At 47.3% G+C, this 19,518-nt stretch overlaps 1 protein-coding gene across 2 annotated transcripts in view; it reads left to right on the top strand.

Annotated features, from left to right (window-relative positions):
- Positions 1–17,360, top strand: part of Fam120a (family with sequence similarity 120A) — a 109,094-nt gene extending 91,734 nt beyond the window's left edge. The window contains exons 13-18 of one of the 2 annotated variants that reach the window (XM_008852692.2): positions 3,589–3,798; positions 4,450–4,633; positions 5,098–5,235; positions 8,012–8,153; positions 8,585–8,681; positions 15,473–17,360. In XM_008852692.2, the coding sequence (XP_008850914.1) occupies positions 3,589–3,798; positions 4,450–4,633; positions 5,098–5,235; positions 8,012–8,153; positions 8,585–8,681; positions 15,473–15,784 (1,083 nt within the window). In that variant the 3' untranslated portion in view covers positions 15,785–17,360. The remainder of the gene's footprint in view (positions 1–3,588; positions 3,799–4,449; positions 4,634–5,097; positions 5,236–8,011; positions 8,154–8,584; positions 8,682–15,472) is intronic. The other variant, XM_017803142.2, reaches the window with a different exon arrangement.
- Positions 17,361–19,518: the final 2,158 nt, after the last annotated feature.

Genomic DNA, 19,518 nt, shown 5'->3' with positions numbered 1-19,518 from the left:
AGAATTTGCTGATAGAAAATTAAATTTTAAAAGTGCCTTTTCATTTAACCATTAAAGGTTTTTGACATATCAAAAGCAACGATGGTGCTTTTCTGTAAGATGCCTCTTCATTGTTTAAGACACAGTCACCTCTTGCTGCGCCTGGGCTGTCACCCGGTTTGTGGATTGCCTAGACTTGTGGCTCTTCTCCCTGTCAGTGTCCAGCACATGCTTTGCCATCAGAGAAGGACAAGAGGCAGGAAGGTCCCACTTCTGCCAGTTTGGACTCTTGCTAGCTTTACTGAAGGGAGGGAATAGTGGGAAAGACACTACTCCATTAGCTAAAATGAATTTTAAGAATTCATCTCATCCATGCTTTCTCTATCCACCATGTCCATGAATAATTGAGCATGTTCTGTGTGCTTCCCTGAGTACCTGTGACAGTGATTGATGACCCTCATTTTTTTCCCTGTTACATTTTCTGAGCCATTCTCCTAGGTTTACAGCATGAATATAATTTTTAAGGTAAATTAGCCCCCAGCTTGGGTTTCAGGTGGGTGGGTGAAGGACGAGGAGAAGGAACTTTGTACCATTGTGATATTTGTCCAGTTTCTTCTCCCTTGTTCTTGACATCCCTATAATTGCCTTAAATTCTTTTAACAGTTTCACATGCCAAGTGCAGAATATAAAAGATGGAAAATGAAGAGCTTTAAAGACAGTATTAGGGGCGTGCAACATGTCTGTGATACCTGTAAGAATTGTTTTGCATATAGGTAAATATGACATAAAGTAAGAGTCTGTTGCCGAGTAAGTAGAAGTTGGACAAAATCGCCTCACTAGAATTTGTTCTGGAACTAATTGGACAGAGATTAAATTCTGCAACTGTATTTCCTGTGAAGTCAGAATTTTTTTGTCTTGTTTCTCTAATTGAGGAACTTTGGATAATGTTGAATATTTCATTTCAATTGGCATAAATAAGGCAATGAAGGCAGACATCAATACAGTTTAGATTTGAGTTCTACCTGTCACCAGCTCTTTGACCTTGAACTCTGATGGTCTGTGTAGTGGAATACTATTAGAAAGTCCTATATCCTGTATTTATTGAGAGCTGTAAATGAAATCCTACATTTAAAAAAAGCCACCTTTAATCCCAGCACTTTGGAGGCAGAGGCAGGCGGATCTCTGTGAGTTCAAGGCCAGCCTGGTCTACATAGTTCCAGGACAGCTGGGGCTACAGGGAGACCCTGTCTCAAAAAAACACCAAAAAAAAAAAAGCATGTAAGAATAGCTTTCAACATAAATACATTTTTATTATGTTCCCTGTAAATGTTACGTATTTTTATTTGTACAGTTAATATTTAGGGAAAGAAAAACAATGCCATGTAAGTTTTGGGATGTTGGGGGCAGGCAAATTGACATAGATTTAGTAACAGAGGCAGGAAAATCAAGAGTTTGAGGCCATCTTGGGCTACACAGTAAGACTGTATCTCCAATCAAAAAGTGTTGAAGGCAGTAAAAGGTGCACAGCGATGGAGATCTTATTCACATAGCTATGCAGCTGTTTTTTAAGGCCTTTTGGCTGTTAAATTAATGAAAATTAACATTACTAAAATTATTAGTTATCCTGAAACTATATTTTCTTTCATTGCTAAGGATTGAACCCAGGGCTTCATGCATGCTAGGCAAGTGCGTACCACTGAGCTATGCCCTCACCCAACATCACTATTCTAAATCCACAAAAAATATAGTCCTTCAACCAATGCTGAGACCAGTGTAAATAGTGAATGTTTATTCACACACATACACACACACACACATACACACACACACACCCTCGTACATACAGTGTTCCTTTCCTCTCAGCAGATTCAGAGATGAGTAATTCTACCCAGGATGCTTCTGTGCCATACCCCTCCTGCTATGGTTTCTTAAACTCCACATGCAGTGACATGGCCAGGATTTTAATCAGTGAGACTTTTATCTGGACTTGACCAACAGCAACCTATAACCTCAAGAGTTGGCTGCAGGCTGCCGAAGCACATGTTTCCACAGATAGTCAGCATGGTATTCTATGTAGGACATTTTAGAGTACCACCATTTCTCTCTCTAACCCTTGATCCTGATTCTTGATTCTCTGATATAGGGGCAGAGGACCTGGGCTAGAAGCAATAGCCCAGATGTCTAGAAGGGATTCATGACCACTGTCCCTTAGAGTGAGGAGGGAAGGCAACCTGTGTCCTAGGGTGGCTCTGTTTGCTCACAGCCCACTTCTGCTTGGCTAATCTCCAGCAGGCCAGCTCCCTCTTGCTGCCGTGAGGATTCTCCTTCTTTTCTAGAGTGCACAAATGGGATCTCAATAAAACGAGTGTGTTCTTTTTCCATTTTGTTTCAAGCTGACCCTCTCTTTTTCTGTGTTGCACATAAATAAAAAATATATTTAGTTCCATCACCCCAGCCCTACAAGCATGGGGGAAAGGGAGCTAGTGGCACACAATATAATTGGGAGGTGTAGATAAACAGCGCCTGTACAAATTCAATGGACTCCTCTAGGCCTTGGAAGTTTAATTACATTGACTTAAAATTGTAGAAAAGGTTGGAAAGCAGTATTAGCTGATGATGGGAGATATTGACACAAGCAACATGAAATAAATAGCAGATAATCATAAGTTCATTAACCTTGGCCTAAATGTTCTTTTTTGTGTGTCATACAAAGCCATTTTCCTTGCTACAGTCTGGCCTTGCTTAGACTGATGTCCCCCAAAACTATATTCTTAAAAGCCATTGAGGTGAGAAGACAGAAACCACAGCAGAGTTAGACCTTTGTCCTAGATAATTCACAGGCTAAGCCCTTCACACACACATGATCAAGAGTTGCCAACTGTTTTCAGGCATCTTACCCTGCTTGTTGCCTGTGAGGAGAGTTCTGGCCACTGCAGATGCCAACTCAGCATAGGAAACACAAGTTTTGCAAGTGCCAGTAATGTGCACAATTCAAATGTGGTATTTATGGTTTTTATTCTTTCATTTATGAGCTATTCATGTTTCCTAAAACAATTACAATTTAATGAGAATTAAGTTGCTCTGAAACAACATTTAAAACAGCAAACATGGTACGAATTTTAGAATGAAATTATGCCAAGTAATTTTTTTAATAGAGCTATTGGAAAAATGCAGAATCTTAAAACGTTCCTTTTTGACACCCTTTCTGTTAGAACTTGGCCAGTGTTCCAATCTGAAGTGTTAGGTGTTATTTCATGAAGGGATTATGGAACTCTAGGCTGTGAAGGAGACTGCACCTATCAGTCCCTTTGTCTGTCATATTTAGCCTTAAACACTGTATATCAACAGTGTATAATAATTTACAGACACTAAACTAAGTATTCGGTATGTTTATAAAACATGCTCTGAAACTTAAATATTCTAATATAACTTAAAGAGTAGTTTTTAATTCATGTGAAGACCAGGGCTGGGTGAAGCCAAGGTGGTGTTAGAACTGCTTAGTTGTACCCTTGTTGAGGTGTATCCTCAATGAACTTGGGGAGGTTTTAGTGGGACAGTCTGATACTACAGTACTCTTACTCCATAGAAATTACTCTTTTCAATTTAAAGATTGAAAACCTAGACCCCCGAGGAATTCAACTGTCAGCTCTCTTCATGAGTGGAGTAGACATGGCATTGTTTGCCAATGATGCATGTGGGCAGCCCATCCCCTGGGAACACTGTTGTCCTTGGATGTATTTTGATGGGAAGCTCTTCCAGTCCAAACTCCTCAAAGCCAGCCGGGAAAAGACCCCACTCATCGACCTCTGTGATGGTCAGGTATGTTGGGAGCAGGGTAGCCATCTCTGACTGTAGTGGAGTGCCATGTATAGGCTAAATCTTATCACTTCTTATACTGAATTTCCCCAGTGGGTCACATTCCCAATAGACCATTGATTCTCATTACTAAGGTATAGTCAGATCCCGGAAATCTCCTTGCGCACTTGAGTGTGAATGGCTGGGAAGTGCAGGGCTGAGCACCTATGAGGTTCTGCTTTCATGTTCCAGCTCTTAGCCTATTCTGTATAGCTTCTGCTTACAGACACTTCATTTGATACAGGTTGTATGATCATGATTGTCGAACTCATAGTCAATGGCACATGCTTCCTCCACGAAGCACATCAGTAATCTCGTGAGCATTTACAGGCCCCACAGAACACTTCACACTAGAATTGTCTTAACCAGCGAAACCAACCAAAAGAGCAAATGTGCAAAACTGGACCACCAGGAAGCCCCATTTGGATTCAGCTGGGGTCAGTTTGTCATCTCCTATACCCTGCTACATACGGGTCTGAGAATGACCAGGAAAGTGCCCTATTAATTTGGGAGTCACAAATAAGCATCAGAAGTAGACAAGTGTGTAGAGGCAGATGTTCAGGTGTGTTAAAACATGTGGATGATGTTCTCACCTCCCTGGCCCTTGACTTCCAGGCTGAGCAGGCTGCCAAGGTGGAAAAGATGCGGCAGAGCATCCTAGAGGGGCTCAACTTCTCCCGGCAGAACCACCCTCTCCCTTTCCCGCCACCTCCCGCTCTGCCCTTTTACCCTGCTTCTGTGTACCCTCGGCACTTCGGGCCTGTCCCGCCCTCACAGGGCAGAGGCAGGGGCTTTGCAGGTGAGTCCTGGGTCAAGACTTATTGAGGTAGGGGCAGAACATGTGCTACTTCTAGTGATGACATAGCTTGCTTTGTGGATACCAGTAATGGTGGGTTTTAGGAAGCAGTAATATGGCTGTAATTCTTCCAAGTAGGAAACAGAGCTGGATCCCAGAGTCTCAAGATGGTGATCCAGAGAAAGGGGGTCACCTTGTTTCAGTTTTTTTTTCATATATGTGGGGAAGTAAATCCCTCTTGAGTAAGAAGGTGCTCTTTCCTCACATGACATCTCTGTAGAATGACTGCTGCACTGTTGGCCTCTGGGCTATGGAGCAAGATAGTAAGGTGGTGAGAGGGGCTGAGAGACCCCTTCCCAGCAGCTGGAGGAGATGGGGGTTGCTCTACCTAGTATCAAGCCCAGCAGACCCCCTGAGTCCCATCCCTCATGCTTCTCCCCTGTCTCTCTCTACTCTGGGTCCCACAGGAGTCTGTGGCTTTGGAGGCCACTATGGGGAAACCATAGCAACAGGCCCTTACCGTGCCTTCCGGGTGGCAGCAGCATCGGGACACTGCGGAGCCTTCTCAGGCAGTGACAGCAACAGGACTAGCAAGTCCCAGGGCGGTAATTATACTCATAACCCTTCCAAGCTTCTGCCTGCCAGTACTTCCTCTGCTCCAGCATCTGGCACCTTCCTTCCTTGACTGTCCTTGCAAGCCATCTCCAGTGCAGTGCCCTTCCTCACGGGGCCCTCATCAACCCTCTGCCCTCAGGTCTGTACAGCCACCCTGTGGTGGTTGTCTTTCCTTCCAGGGTAGACCACTCAGTGTCCACGTAGAGCAGAACCTGTCTGTGTAGCTGGGTGATCTGGCCAGCACCTTGTACTCATGGGCTGGGCTGCCAGCTCCCATGGTGCTGTCCTGCATGCAGCCATCCTTTGGTAAAGGGGCTCTTGCTTGTGTAGGGATGCGATTGGATGCAGAACTCCTGGCACAAAAACCTTTCATAGCTCATTTTGTAGAATTTTTCTTTTAAGAAAGATCTAGCCAGGCATGGTGGTATATACCTTTAATCCCAGCACTGGGACTGAGGCAGGTAGATCTCTGTAAGACTGAGGCCACCCTGGTCTACATAGCAAATTCCAGGCCAGCTGGGGCTGCAGGGAGACCCTATCTCAAAACAAAAACAAAGATCTAATATCAGGTATAAATGTTAGTTTGCTATACATTTTCCTTGCATCTTTCTTCATCTATATTAGTGTTATAAAGGGGAAAAGAGTCTCAACATTTAGCTTTGAAAATAATTTCTGTAGTCATTTGAAGCTTGTGACTTTCAGCTTTGTCCTCATCCACTTTTACGGAATATAGAGCTAAATCTGGCTATTAAGTCACATTGCAGGATCAGTCTGACACATTCTGAGTAACTTTCAGGATAGTCAGGCTTTTTTGGGTAGACAGTGTTTTGCCAGCTCAGTTATCTGGGTACTTATGGTGGTCAGCAGTAGGCATAGTATATGGAAAGATGTGGCCAGGGATCATCTCTCTGCAGCCCCAGTGGGCCCTTGACCATCCTGTTCCCAGCCTCCCAAGGGCCTCTCTGCCCTATGACTACTCCTGTGACTCATGGCTCTCCGCTGTCTGGTGTGTTTCAGTCCCCTATGGAGCTGGATTCTTGACACCTGCCTGTGGCTGGGGGGAATGCAGGGAGGGGGAAGTGTCACCCTAGACAGGGTGGCATGAAGAATTTGCTATCCAAATGCCCTGCTCACACTTGTTGCATGCAGTGACCATGGCCCACGTGCACACAGACCACATCAGCTATGGTCTGCAAGCACACACAAGGTTTTTCAAGTCAGAAAATGAATTGCTCAGTAATTTTTAGAATCCTAGCAGGGTGTGATGGTGCAGGTCTCTCATTTCAGCCCTTGGGAGACAGGGCCAGGAGGAGCACTACAAGTTCAAGGCCATCCTGAACAAAATAGCAAATATCAGGCCAGCCAGAGCCACCTAGTAAGACCATGCCTCAAAAAAAACCAATAATATTTACTTACTTAGCTGATTACCTAGTGATATAATATTACTTGGGTAAAATAAGAAATCATTAAAACATTGGCTCTTTCTTTAGAATTTTTTCATGTAGCTACAAGGAAACACAGGCCTCTCACAGGTTTCTTTTTCCCTGTGCTTCTGCAGCTGTCCTGGTGCCATAGGTACACAGCTGACACCAGAATGGCAGAGAGCTTATGATAAGCCATTCCCCTGCCGGAAATAAGATGCTCAAGCTGTTTTATCAGTTTTCCTATTACTTAATTTAAGAAATTTCTTAGATAAAAAAAACTAGAATATGCATGTTACCAGTAATTGATTGAAGTTGTCACCAACGTACAGTAGGGTTGTGCTTAAGGAAATTCTGATTTTACAGTATGGTAACTGTGAGACTGGGTGTGGTCTACCCAGCACACAGAAGTAGGAGGATCAAGAAGTCAAGGTTAGCCTAGACTGTACAGTGAGACCCAGCCTCTTCAAATCCATGGGCTGGGGGTGTATGTAGCTCAGTGGTAGAGCACTTGCCTAGCATGTACAAGGCCCTAGGTTTTAATCCCTGGCACTGTGGGAGGGAAAGAAGAAGGGCTGCTTCTAGATTTATTGATTACTTTCTCATAATTTTTTGGCTAAGGATGTAAGTGTGAAAGTATTTACCTAGAGAATAGCCTGCTGATGTTGTTGATTTCCATCTTGTGTTATAGAAGGCTAGCCAGCTATACCCAGTGACAGCAGCACTTTAAAAAATCTTTTTCTAAATTGGATTTCACTTTGACAGTTGGAACCTAATTCAGTCTTAGATTATGTATATTACATTACACTTATTTATTGAGTACATACACATTCCTCAGGGCACTTGAAAAGTAAGAGGACAACTTGAAGGACTCACTTCCTTCTACCACGTGGATCCTAAGGGCAGAACTCAAATCATCCATCAGATTTGGTAGCACGTGCTGTTCTGAGTGAGCCATCTTGCCAGCTCCTCCTTTTTTTTTTTTTTTTTTTTTTTTTTTTTTTTTTTCCCTAATCTATCTTTCTTTCTTTTTTTGAGATAGGATCTCCCTTTGTAGTTCAAACTGGTCTCAAATTCACAATCCTCTGTCCTCAGCCTCCCACACTTGTGTTGGGATCACAAGTGTGCACTACCATACCTGGCTGTGTTGTGGGTTCTTGTCGACATTTAAAAATCACATGGTGTGCACAGAGAGACATCTGTAATAAAGACTTCACAAAGTAAGATAAATGGCTTCATACTAAGTAGGAGCCAAAACTGGTCAGGAGTTGCTTACTTGGTTTCTTTTTGCCAGTCTTAATGCTGTGAATCTAAAGGTCTTGTCTTACGTATTTTTTGTGTGCAGGAGTCCAACCTATACCTTCTCAGGGAGGGAAACTAGAAATAGCTGGCACCGTGGTGGGCCACTGGGCCGGTAGCAGACGGGGCCGTGGGGGCCGAGGGCCCTTCCCACTGCAAGTGGTGTCTGTAGGAGGACCGACGAGAGGGTAAGCTCTGGACTGGGAAGATGGACTCTGTACAAATGCAGAAACTAGCCTTTGACTGGGCTCTTTCCACTAAACAGGAATGTTCTCCTATCACTAGTTAGTTTCTGTTGAACGTTATTCTTAGTGGTTGCACGGAATCCTCTTATGTTACATTATATAATTATTTAATTACCCATTATTAAATAATTAGCCCTGCATTATCCTTTAATTATGAGTTGTCTTAAAAATATTTAAAATGTTAATTTTGAAGTTGAGTGCCTTTATTATAAATCAGAAAACTTAGTCCTTGTGTTAAATCTTCAGTGTGACCACACTTAATAACCTCAGTGTCTCATAGAACATAAGATTAAAAAATCCATTTGAAGAGTATTTTAAGTATGGTCTTTGGCAGGTTTAAGTCTGTTTGCTTTTGTCTTTCTCTGTTGATCCAGGCGTCCACGGGGAGTTATTTCTACTCCAGTGATAAGAACGTTTGGAAGAGGTGGAAGGTACTATGGCAGAGGCTACAAAAGCCAGGGAGTGATTCAGGTAATGTCCCCACCTTGCTTTTCTGCCATTCCCTGCCCATCTCCCCTCTGGGCTGTTTCCCCCGCCTATGTTCTGACTTAAGGGCAGTCTGTTCTGAAGCCATGAGATGTCTGACACAATACCTGGCCTGTAGGTGCTTTCCATATAACTCCTTTTGAGCCTGAGTCATTTCCCTGGCTGTCCTTTCTTGTGGCATATGTGGTAACTGACTTGTTGTTTGGGTTAGTTGAGGGCCCAGTCTCCCTTGGTTGTCTGCCACCCAGGGTAGCCACTTCTTTAATGGGAAATAGTTGTTTGCTTTTTCTTTCTTTTTTCTTTGAGACAGAGTCTCACTATAGCCCTGACTGGCTTGAAACACACAGAGATTCATCTGCCTCTGCCTCCCAAGTGCTGGGTTTAAAGGCATGTGCCACAATGCTCAGGGAATATGGCATTTTGAGACCATAGACAGACACCAACAGTTTCTCCCTCCACAGGATAGATCATGGTTCCTGGTAAATGTGTACATATGTACAGGGCTATACATTTTTAAAAAATATTTTATTTTTATTTTATGTGTATGAGTGTATTGCCTGCATGTGTGTAAGTGCACCTGCATCATTCAGTGTCTGTGATGGTGAGAAGAGGGTGTCAAATTCCCCTGGAATTGGAGTTATAGACAGTTATTAGCTGCCATGTGGGTACTGGAAATCAAACCTGGGTACTCTGCAAGAGCAGCCAGTGATCTTAACCACTGAGCCATCTCTCTAACCCCAGTGTTTTCTATTTTTAAAAGACAAGATCCTTGTGCATTCCTGTTGTGTTTGCACTTTTCTGTTACCTCTTCTCTCGTGTCATGTGTCCTTTTCCCTGGATGAAAACACCATCCCATAATTAGTCAGTTCTTTGTCGCATGTTGAACACAGAGGCCTGTACCTGCCCACACTGCCATGGCCAGCCTCATTCACTAAGGACAACTGGTAGACATGTTTTTGCCTGCGCCCCTGTACTTTCCCACCTCCTTCACCAAGAACTAGTAGTGCTGCTCTCTTCTGTTATCTGGGCAGGGAGCCTTGACCCATTAGACCCTCCATTTTACCTTATTTGTCTTGCTTTTATAAATACCTTTGTGTCCCATGTTCTCCCATTCAGGCTCTAGGTATCTGTTCTGGTCTTTGAAGTCCTTTTCTCAATTGGGTTCTTCAAGAAGGGCCCCTTAGGAAGGACTGGAGAATAGTGTTGAACGTGAAGACTTTTCTTCATCAGGAAACACTGACCTGCAGGTTTTCTTCACAGTTATTTTGCATTACTTCATTTTCCTCATGCATAAAGCTTTGCCATCAGACTTACCTAGTGTTAATCTTTGTTGGTTCACGTGACTGGCCGACCCAAGTGCCCAGATTGTTTTGGCTTTTCTGTGAAAGCTTATTGCCTTCCCCAGTCATCCTAGCAATGCTGTTCTGATCACCATGCTCTGTATGGTGAGCTTATTTGTGTCTTTTGTTTCAGAAAGTTGCCTCTAGTTGGTGGTGTTGGGCTCTTTTGTTTTCTTTGTTTTCATGTTTGGTGCTCCCACTGCCTTTGTGCTAGTTCTTCTCTGACTCCCTTTCATGTTTGGCAGACTCTTCATTGCCTATCACCTCTTTGCTCTTTTGGTTTATAACTCAGCCACAGTTTACCTGTTTAAGATGTTCAGTAGGGGCTTTTCTTTTTCTTTCTTTTTGGTATGTGGTACCAAAAGATTGACATACTAAGCTGTATACCCAGCAGTAATTTTTATTTAATTATTATATTTATTAGATTTGATTTAATGTAACTCTGGCCAGCCTGGAACTCGCTATGTAGACCAGGCTGGCCTCAGAATTTACAGAGAGCTAGCCCAAGTGTTGGGATTAAAGGCATGTGCCATTATATCCCGCCTTATTTATTTTTATTTATTACTGAGTGTGTGTGTGTGTGTGTGTGTGTGTGTGTGTGTGTGTGTATGATGTGTGTATCATGACATTCTTATGGAGGTCAGAGGACAACTTTTGGAATTGGTTCTCCTTCCACTGTAGGTTCTAGAGATTGAATTTAGGTTGTCAGGCTTTTAGGATAAGCACTTTTACCTGCTGAGGCATCTTGCCAGCCCTGTTTCGTTTTGTAAATCATATTTTTATTTATTATTCGAGAATGTCATATAATGTATTTTGCTCATATTTAGACCCTTCCCCGTCTCCTCTCATATCCATCCACAGCTCCCCATTTCATGTTCTCTGGTTTTTTTTTTTAAGGCCTGTGCAGTCCAGTTTGTTTTTTCCAAACCAATACTCTTGAATGTGGGTCTAACCCCTGGAGCATGGTCAATCTGCCCAGCACCACACTCTTACAGAATACTGACTCGCCCTCTCCCAGGAGCTGTCAAATTGCCAATAGTTCCTCAGCTATTGCTGGGGCTTAGTGCCTAGTAGCTCAAACCTCCATGCTGGGATTTTTGCCTGGCTTGAATTTGTATAGGTCTTGTGCATGTGTCATAATCACTGTGAGCTCACATGTGCAACTGCCTTGGTGTGTCCGCAAAACACTGTTTCCTTGTATTCATCTCCCCACCTCTAACTCTTAGAATCTTTCCTCCCCTTCTTCCATGGCACTCTCTGAGTCTTTGAGGGAGGGGTGTGATTTAGGGCTGAGTACTTCACAGTCTCTTACTCTCTGCATGTTGACCAGTTGAGGGTTTCTGTATTAATCATCATCTGCTGTAAGAAGAGCTTCTTTGGTGAGAGTTGAGAGATGCACTAATGTATGGGTATAACAGTAAATCATTAGGAATCAGTTTAATACTATGTCCATTTAGTAGGATAATAGGATAATAGTAGTAGGTTCTCTCTATGGCCTGTGACTTTTTAGCTACAAGTTCTTGTTCCAGTATGAGTGCCAGGTATGGGGTTTATCTTGTGAAGTGGGCCTTAAATACAATCAGAAAATATCTGGTTACTCCTATAACATTTGTGTGACCATTGCATCCCAAGTACATATTTCTTGCCAGTCCAGTCATTATTGTACCTCACAAGGTTCACAGCTGGCTAAGACTGATGATTATTTTTCTTTTCCAGTTGTGTGCATAGCCTTTTCCAACACTTATGAAAGCTTTAAAACAACAACATGGCTGAGTGTGGTGGCGCACGCCTTTAATCCCAGCACTCGGGAAGCTGAGGCAGGTGGATCTCTGTGAGTTCAAGGCCAGCCTGGTCTACATAGTGAGTTCCAGGACAGCTGAAGACTAATTTTTCATGGCTAGAGTGATGGCTCAGTGTTGCAGAGGACTTTGGTCCATTTCTCAGCATCTGCATGGTGGCTAACAGAGGTTCATAACTCCAATTCCAGGGGATCAAATGCCCTCTTCTGGACTCCACAGGCATTGCGTGCACATGGTGTGCTTACATAAATGCAAGCCAAACACTCATACACATAAAATAGGAAAAGAAAGACTAATTTTTAGAGCAGTTGTAGGTTCACAGAAGAAAAGTAGAGCTCCTTCACTCCTTTCCTCCTTTCCACACCAGCCTCCCTACCACCTACTACACCAGCCTCCCTACCACCTACTGCGCCACCCTCCCTACCACCTCCTGCACCACCCTCCCTACCACCTACTACACCATCTCCTACCACCTACTGCACCACCCTCCCTACCACCTACTACGCCACCCTCCCTACCACCTACTATGCCACCCTCCCTACCACCTACACCAGCCTCCCTACCACCTACTACACCATCTCCTACCACCTACTACACCATCTCCTACCACCTACTGCACCACCCTCCCTACCACCTACTATACCCCCCTCCCCCCCCCCCCCCCCCTCTCCCCCCCCCCCCCCCCCTCTCCCCCCCCCCCCCCCCCTCTCCCCCCCCCCCCCCCCCTCTCCCCCCCCCCCCCCCCCTCTCCCCCCCCCCCCCCCCCTCTCCCCCCCCCCCCCCCCCTCTCCCCCCCCCCCCCCCCCTCTCCCCCCCCCCCCCCCCCTCTCCCCCCCCCCCCCCCCCTCTCCCCCCCCCCCCCCCCCTCTCCCCCCCCCCCCCCCCCGCCCCCCCCCCCTCCCCCCTACTACACCATCTCCTACCCCCTACTACGCCAGCCTCCCTACCACCTACTGCGCCAGCCTCCCTACCACCTACTGCGCCAGCCTCCCTACCACCTACTACACCATCTCCTACCACCTACTGCACCACCCTCCCTACCACCTACTATACCACCCTCCCTACCACCTACTACGCCACCCTCCCTACCACCTACTACGCCCCCCTCCCTACCACCTACCACGCCACCCTCCCTACCACCTACTATACCACCCTCCCTACCACCTACTACGCCACCCTCCCTACCACCTACTACGCCCCCCTCCCTACCACCTACCACGCCACCCTCCCTACCACCTACTATACCACCCTCCCTACCACCTACTACGCCACCCTCCCTACCACCTACTACGCCCCCCTCCCTACCACCTACCACGCCACCCTCCCTACCACCTACTATACCACCCTCCCTACCACCTACTACGCCACCCTCCCTACCACCTACTACGCCCCCCTCCCTACCACCTACCACGCCACCCTCCCTACCACCTACTATACCACCCTCCCTACCACCTACTACGCCACCCTCCCTACCACCTACTACGCCCCCCTCCCTACCACCTACCACGCCACCCTCCCTACCACCTACTATACCACCCTCCCTAGCACCTACTACACCATCTCCTACCACCTACTACGCCAGCCTCCCTACCACCTACTGCGCCAGCCTCCCTATCACCTCCTGCGCCACCCTCCCTACCACCTACTACACCATCTCCTACCACCTACTGGGCCACCCTCCCTACCACCTACTATACCACCCTCCCTACCACCTACTACACCAGCCTCCCTACCACCTCCTGCGCCCCCCTCCCTCCCCCCCCCTGCGCCCCCCTCCCTCCCCCCCCCTGCGCCCCCCTCCCTCCCCCCCCCTGCGCCCCCCTCCCTCCCCCCCCCTGCGCCCCCCTCCCTCCCCCCCCCTGCGCCCCCCTCCCTCCCCCCCCCTGCGCCCCCCTCCCTCCCCCCCCCTGCGCCCCCCTCCCTCCCCCCCCCTGCGCCCCCCTCCCTCCCCCCCCCTGCGCCCCCCTCCCTCCCCCCCCCTGCGCCCCCCTCCCTCCCCCCCCCTGCGCCCCCCTCCCTCCCCCCCCCTGCGCCCCCCTCCCTCCCCCCCCCTGCGCCCCCCTCCCTCCCCCCCCCTGCGCCCCCCTCCCTCCCCCCCCCTGCGCCCCCCTCCCTCCCCCCCCCTGCGCCCCCCTCCCTCCCCCCCCCTGCGCCCCCCTCCCTCCCCCCCCCTGCGCCCCCCTCCCTCCCCCCCCCTGCGCCCCCCTCCCTCCCCCCCCCTGCGCCCCCCTCCCTCCCCCCCCCTGCGCCCCCCTCCCTCCCCCCCCCTGCGCCCCCCTCCCTCCCCCCCCCTGCGCCCCCCTCCCTCCCCCCCCCTGCGCCCCCCTCCCTCCCCCCCCCTGCGCCCCCCTCCCTCCCCCCCCCTGCGCCCCCCTCCCTCCCCCCCCCTGCGCCCCCCTCCCTCCCCCCCCCTGCGCCCCCCTCCCTCCCCCCCCCTGCGCCCCCCTCCCTCCCCCCCCCTGCGCCCCCCTCCCTCCCCCCCCCTGCGCCCCCCTCCCTCCCCCCCCCTGCGCCCCCCTCCCTCCCCCCCCCTGCGCCCCCCTCCCTCCCCCCCCCTGCGCCCCCCTCCCTCCCCCCCCCTGCGCCCCCCTCCCTCCCCCCCCCTGCGCCCCCCTCCCTCCCCCCCCCTGCGCCCCCCTCCCTCCCCCCCCCTGCGCCCCCCTCCCTCCCCCCCCCTGCGCCCCCCTCCCTCCCCCCCCCTGCGCCCCCCTCCCTCCCCCCCCCTGCGCCCCCCTCCCTCCCCCCCCCTGCGCCCCCCTCCCTCCCCCCTCCTGCGCCACCCTCCCTACCACCTCCTGCGCCAGCCTCCCTACCACCTACTGTGCTTTCTACCTTTGCTACAGTTGATGAACATCCAGGATGCAGCAGAACCTCCAATCCATAGTTTACATCGGGCTTTGCTCCTGGTATTGTCTGTTCTGTAGGTTTGGATGAAGGTTTGCTGACTGGGATTTGCATTGCAGTACCATCACAGAAGTCTCACTGCCCTAAAGTCCTCTGCTCTTCCCACTCACCCCTCTTTCTCTCCTTTGAAATCTCTAGCAGTTGCTGATTATTTTGCCATCTCCCAAATTCTGCCTTTTCCAGAAGGTTAGATAGATGAAATCATACAATATGTTGTCTTTTCAGACTGTTTTCCTTCACATCACAATATGCATGTTAAGTTCCTCCCTGTCATTTTGTGGATGGAGAGCTTTGCTTGCTTTGTGTCACAGTTGTCCAGCCATGACACAACTGTATTTCCCCAGTAGAAATGGGGCAGATGTGCTGCCAGGCATTCTGGGAGCTATGCATTTTGGAGAGCATGGGGACAGACTTCATTTCAGAGGAGACTTACTAAGGGGTGCTTGTTGCTTAAAATGATTGATGCTATGCTAGGGTTAGATAGAATGCCCCAAGTGGGACTGTTATTTCAGAACATTAATAGTAGCGATGTTGAGGGAATGGGCAACAGAAGGAACTAGCCAAGACAAGAAAGGTTTCACCAGCTGCAGGCCATGCAGAATCAGAGTACCCCAACTTGGAGTTTTAGGTTCTTGAATCTACAGGCTGAGGCGTCAGGACAACAGTTTCCTCTCTACACTGTCCTCTCCACACGCTCCACCCTAGGCTCTTAACCATCCATCCTTCTCAACAGGGCAGACCTCCTTATGCTGCTTCAGCAGAAGAAGTGGCCAAGGAACTGAAGTCGAAGTCTGGGGAGTCCAAGTCCTCTGCCGTGTCCTCGGATGGGTCCCTGGCTGAAAACGGAGTGATGGCCGAGGAGAAGCCGGTGCCCCAGCTGAATGGGAGCACAGGCGACACCAGGGCCCCCAGCCACTCCGAAAGTGCCTTGAACAATGACTCTAAAACGTGCAATACAAATCCTCACTTAAATGCACTAAGTACAGACAGCGCCTGCCGCAGGGAGGCTGCTCTGGAGGCAGCTGTCTTAAATAAAGAAGAGTAAACTTATTTTTTATAGAGGGTGAAGGATGCTGGAAGGGTAAGGATTTAGGAATATCTGGAGAGAAAGAGAGCCTGCAGTTATGTACATTTTGTCCTTTCCGTAAGAGAAAAATGAGGACTTTGGGAAATTCAGATCCCTCTTTGATATCAGAGATTTAAACAACACATTTTTAGTTTTAACCAGTTGTAGTCAAAATGCTACAATAAAACAAAAAAGAGAGCAAGAATGAAGAGCATTTGACTCCCGCACTTAAAATGAAGTACACAAAGTTTAAACTGGTTATGACAAAAGCCTAGAGTTGTGTTTCTTGAACTATAAAGAAAACAAATTTTGGCAGTCTTTAAGTATATATAGCTTAAAATATAATTTTTAGCATTTGGCACCATATGTATGCCATTATATTTGATTTTTGCATTACTGTTTCGCAATGAAGCTTTGTTTAAAGGCTTTGATTTTTATGATTATGAAAGAAATAAGGCACAACCACAGTTTTTCTTTCTTACTTAAATTTCATCACTGTTGATGTGGTTCTTTTGTGTTAAAAAAGTGCAACTATCGAAACTAAAAAAAAAATTATAGAGTAATATTGCCGTTCTGCTGATTTTAAATATACAGTACATCATACATACTTTACAAGCAAGTTCAATGGAGATAAAGTTGAAATCATAGAAGATGCAAATGACCTTTCAAAATCAACACAATGTGTTCTGAAACTTAGTGACTAATACCATGCATCTGTGATCAATGAACTATGTGGTTTTGAATCAGATGTAGACCATTAGTACTACTACTTGAGCTAAACTTCTGCATGGTTCATAATTTTTTAAAGTGTGTAGTTAATATTATGCATGTTATTGTCCTTTCTTCCATTCTTACCAGTATGTGCCCATTTGCAAAACAAAAATGCTAATAATCAGTAATAGTCCTATAAAAAATGTTAACTGTTTAGTCATTGACTGATCTTGCTCTAACCTTAAAATTTTGTGATTATTGACCTCTGTTGCATTTATTCTACATCCCCCCAAATTATCTAGCCGTTTGGAATACCGACATTGCCCTGGTGTATTCACTGCTGTGTGCATTATTGTTCTTTGTTGCTGTTTTATGCCTTCATATTAGCAAAATATGAAATTCTGTGAAGAAATGAAACCCTTTAATCTTTAAAAAAGAAAAAAACCCACCCCCCCCTTCTGTAGCAGGAAACAAATTGCTTGTTCTTGAGAACTTTCCCATCAAGAATTTAGTAGAAGCAGGTATACTTCTATCATTTTGATGTTTTTGTTAATGTTTCCAAACAATGTACTTTGAATCAGAATCACTTATCGTTTCATATACTTCCGATGCTCTTCATCACATTAGTGATCAGAAATGAGGTGTAACTCCCCAACCCCTGCCCGCAAGAGCTAAGTAGGATCTTACTGTAAGTTGAAGGGAGTTTTGCCCTAACTCATGGATTGTGAAGAATGAACTGCTGTTGGGTCTGATTGACTGTCGATGGATTGTGGTGTGGTGTATCCGGAGGCTATTGAATGCAACTTACAATGCTTAATAAAAATCTTTATTCTTTTAGTATAAAGTATGGTGTGGCTTTTAAATTCACTTGTAAAGCATAAATTATGGAGGTTTTTAATTCAAATCAAGATAGTTCATGATGAGCTCAGATAACGAAGGTTCAGAAATACTGTGCCCTTTCAAAGTAATTCACGTTTCTAGCTTAAGGTAGAACATTGGTAGGTGATTCATACGAAGATTATTCTGAGGTGCAACGTTTGAGTTCCATCGTTCGTTTCGTTCAGCCATTAAAGATATTCTCTGACCAAGCAGAATGAGAAGTATAAAAGTGGGTTTAAGTTTCTTAAAAATTTTTGATCTGGATTCATCCGTGTTTTTAAAACTCGGAGCTGCAGGTGTGGCTCATTTTCATGCCATTTTGACCTGCGTTTCTTCTCTGCAGGTTGACTTGGAACACAGTGTCTCAGGCCAAGGACCCGCGTGATGCCGTCAGGACTTGCGTGTACGCTCTGCGCAGAGGCCGTGTGCGCGGGCGGGGCGGGGCGGGGTTTGCGCAGCCCCTGCGCGCGCACTTCAGGGCGGGGCCCAGCCGTGCCCCAGGCCGCAGGCGCCTCTCCTAGAGGCCTGAAGGCGGGGGTGGGCCCGGGTGTCAAGTCTGGTATCCGCGGCCCCTGCTAGTTCTGTATTCTGTGTCCAGGAGCCTAAGGCGTGCCATTGAGGGGCTCCTCTGCAGGCCTTGGAGACAGGGTGGGGGGCACGACTCTCCTGAGTGCCCAGGCTCCCCAACCGAGTTTCCGAGGGCCCTGGGCTCCCTCCCGCCCCCCCCCCCCCCCCGTGACCGTGCTCTCCAGCTTCGTTCTGAGTTCCTCATACCCACTGGCCTACAATAAAATGTGGCTTCCAGATTTGGGGGACGATAAAGCCTCATTCTTCCTCCAAACCCCTTCACTGTATTCGATAGAGCTGTTCCTTCTAACAAGTCCAAAGGAATGGCCCAGTGAAAGGGTTAGAGGTGAAGACCGTTTTATTCCAATCGTCCTTCAACCACGCTACCCCCTCAGGGTCTCCCCATGGCGACAGCCACAAACCCTGCCATTCTGGATCCTCTGTATGCTCAGCCCACCTCACTTGAGAAACAGCAAACTGAACAAACCGAAAAATTTTTTTGTGCATAATAAAGTCCCAACAGCAATCTCGGGGATGCTCTCTCAGACAAAACAGGTGCTCTCTCCTTCCACCAGCTCTCATGTCACTTGGGCCATGAGAGCTACAAGTGTTCTAGTTCCTTAGAGATCACTGTTGGCTCCAAAGTAGGTCTCTCTCCATCCTTCTCCAGTTTGTCAAAGTTAAGGCCTGAGTAGGAAGGAGAGCCTCCTAGAGGCTCCAGGGACATGGAGAGCTTGCAAGAATCACACTTGGTCAGAGAAATATTCAGTGTACTTCCCACACCACTAGAGTTGTAGGGGACCAATTAGGGGCCAGGGCCAAGATGGTTCAAGGGACTTGGGCTGCATGTGGCATTAGCCAGATCTCTGGACCAGTTCTGAAGCTGTGTGCAGACCCAAGATAAGCCCAACTTGGTGTGGTACCTGATCAGATGGCAACCTGGGGCAGGTCTGACACTCTTGGTAGTTACTTTAAAAAAGTAACTTTTATGACTTTTTGTTTTAAAAGTAATGTGTTTATTATTGCACCAAAAGGAAAAAAAAAAAACAAACAAACCCTCCATCTGAGACAACTATTATAAATGCTGGGCCTTTCCTTTTTTTTTTTTTTGATGAACTATGTAGATAATACATGTATAATTTTCCCACAGCATCATGTGACTACACTGTAATGGAGTCACTACCTATCAGCACTGAAGCACTGAATTCTGCTAATTTGATCAAGATCTTGGGGGAGTATCTGTACTAAGTCTTCCCCGCCTCCCCTTCAAGGAACAAGACACAAGGCCCCACCTCGCAGCCCCCATTGGAATGGGGGAACAACACATGTGGCACAATTAAGAATAAGCAAACTGTGGAGACGAGATGGAAGTGTGGTTAGATATGCCACCATGTAGGTGAATCCTGTGAGGGCCTTTCATTGATGGTGTGGTCCCCAAAGCCCAGGAACCATTTGTATTAACTAGGCTCAGCAGCCCACCAAGGCCAGTCCACTGGTCCTTTCAAATTTGATAGGTAAAAAGGCTTTCATTTGCATGACCTTGACTTACATGTCTA

The sequence above is a fragment of the Nannospalax galili genome, unplaced genomic scaffold, assembly GCF_000622305.1.
Source record: "Nannospalax galili isolate Female #2095 unplaced genomic scaffold, S.galili_v1.0 scaffold1532, whole genome shotgun sequence".
Classification (NCBI taxonomy): Eukaryota; Metazoa; Chordata; class Mammalia; order Rodentia; family Spalacidae; genus Nannospalax; species Nannospalax galili.
This window is presented reverse-complemented; position numbering and strand designations above follow the sequence as displayed.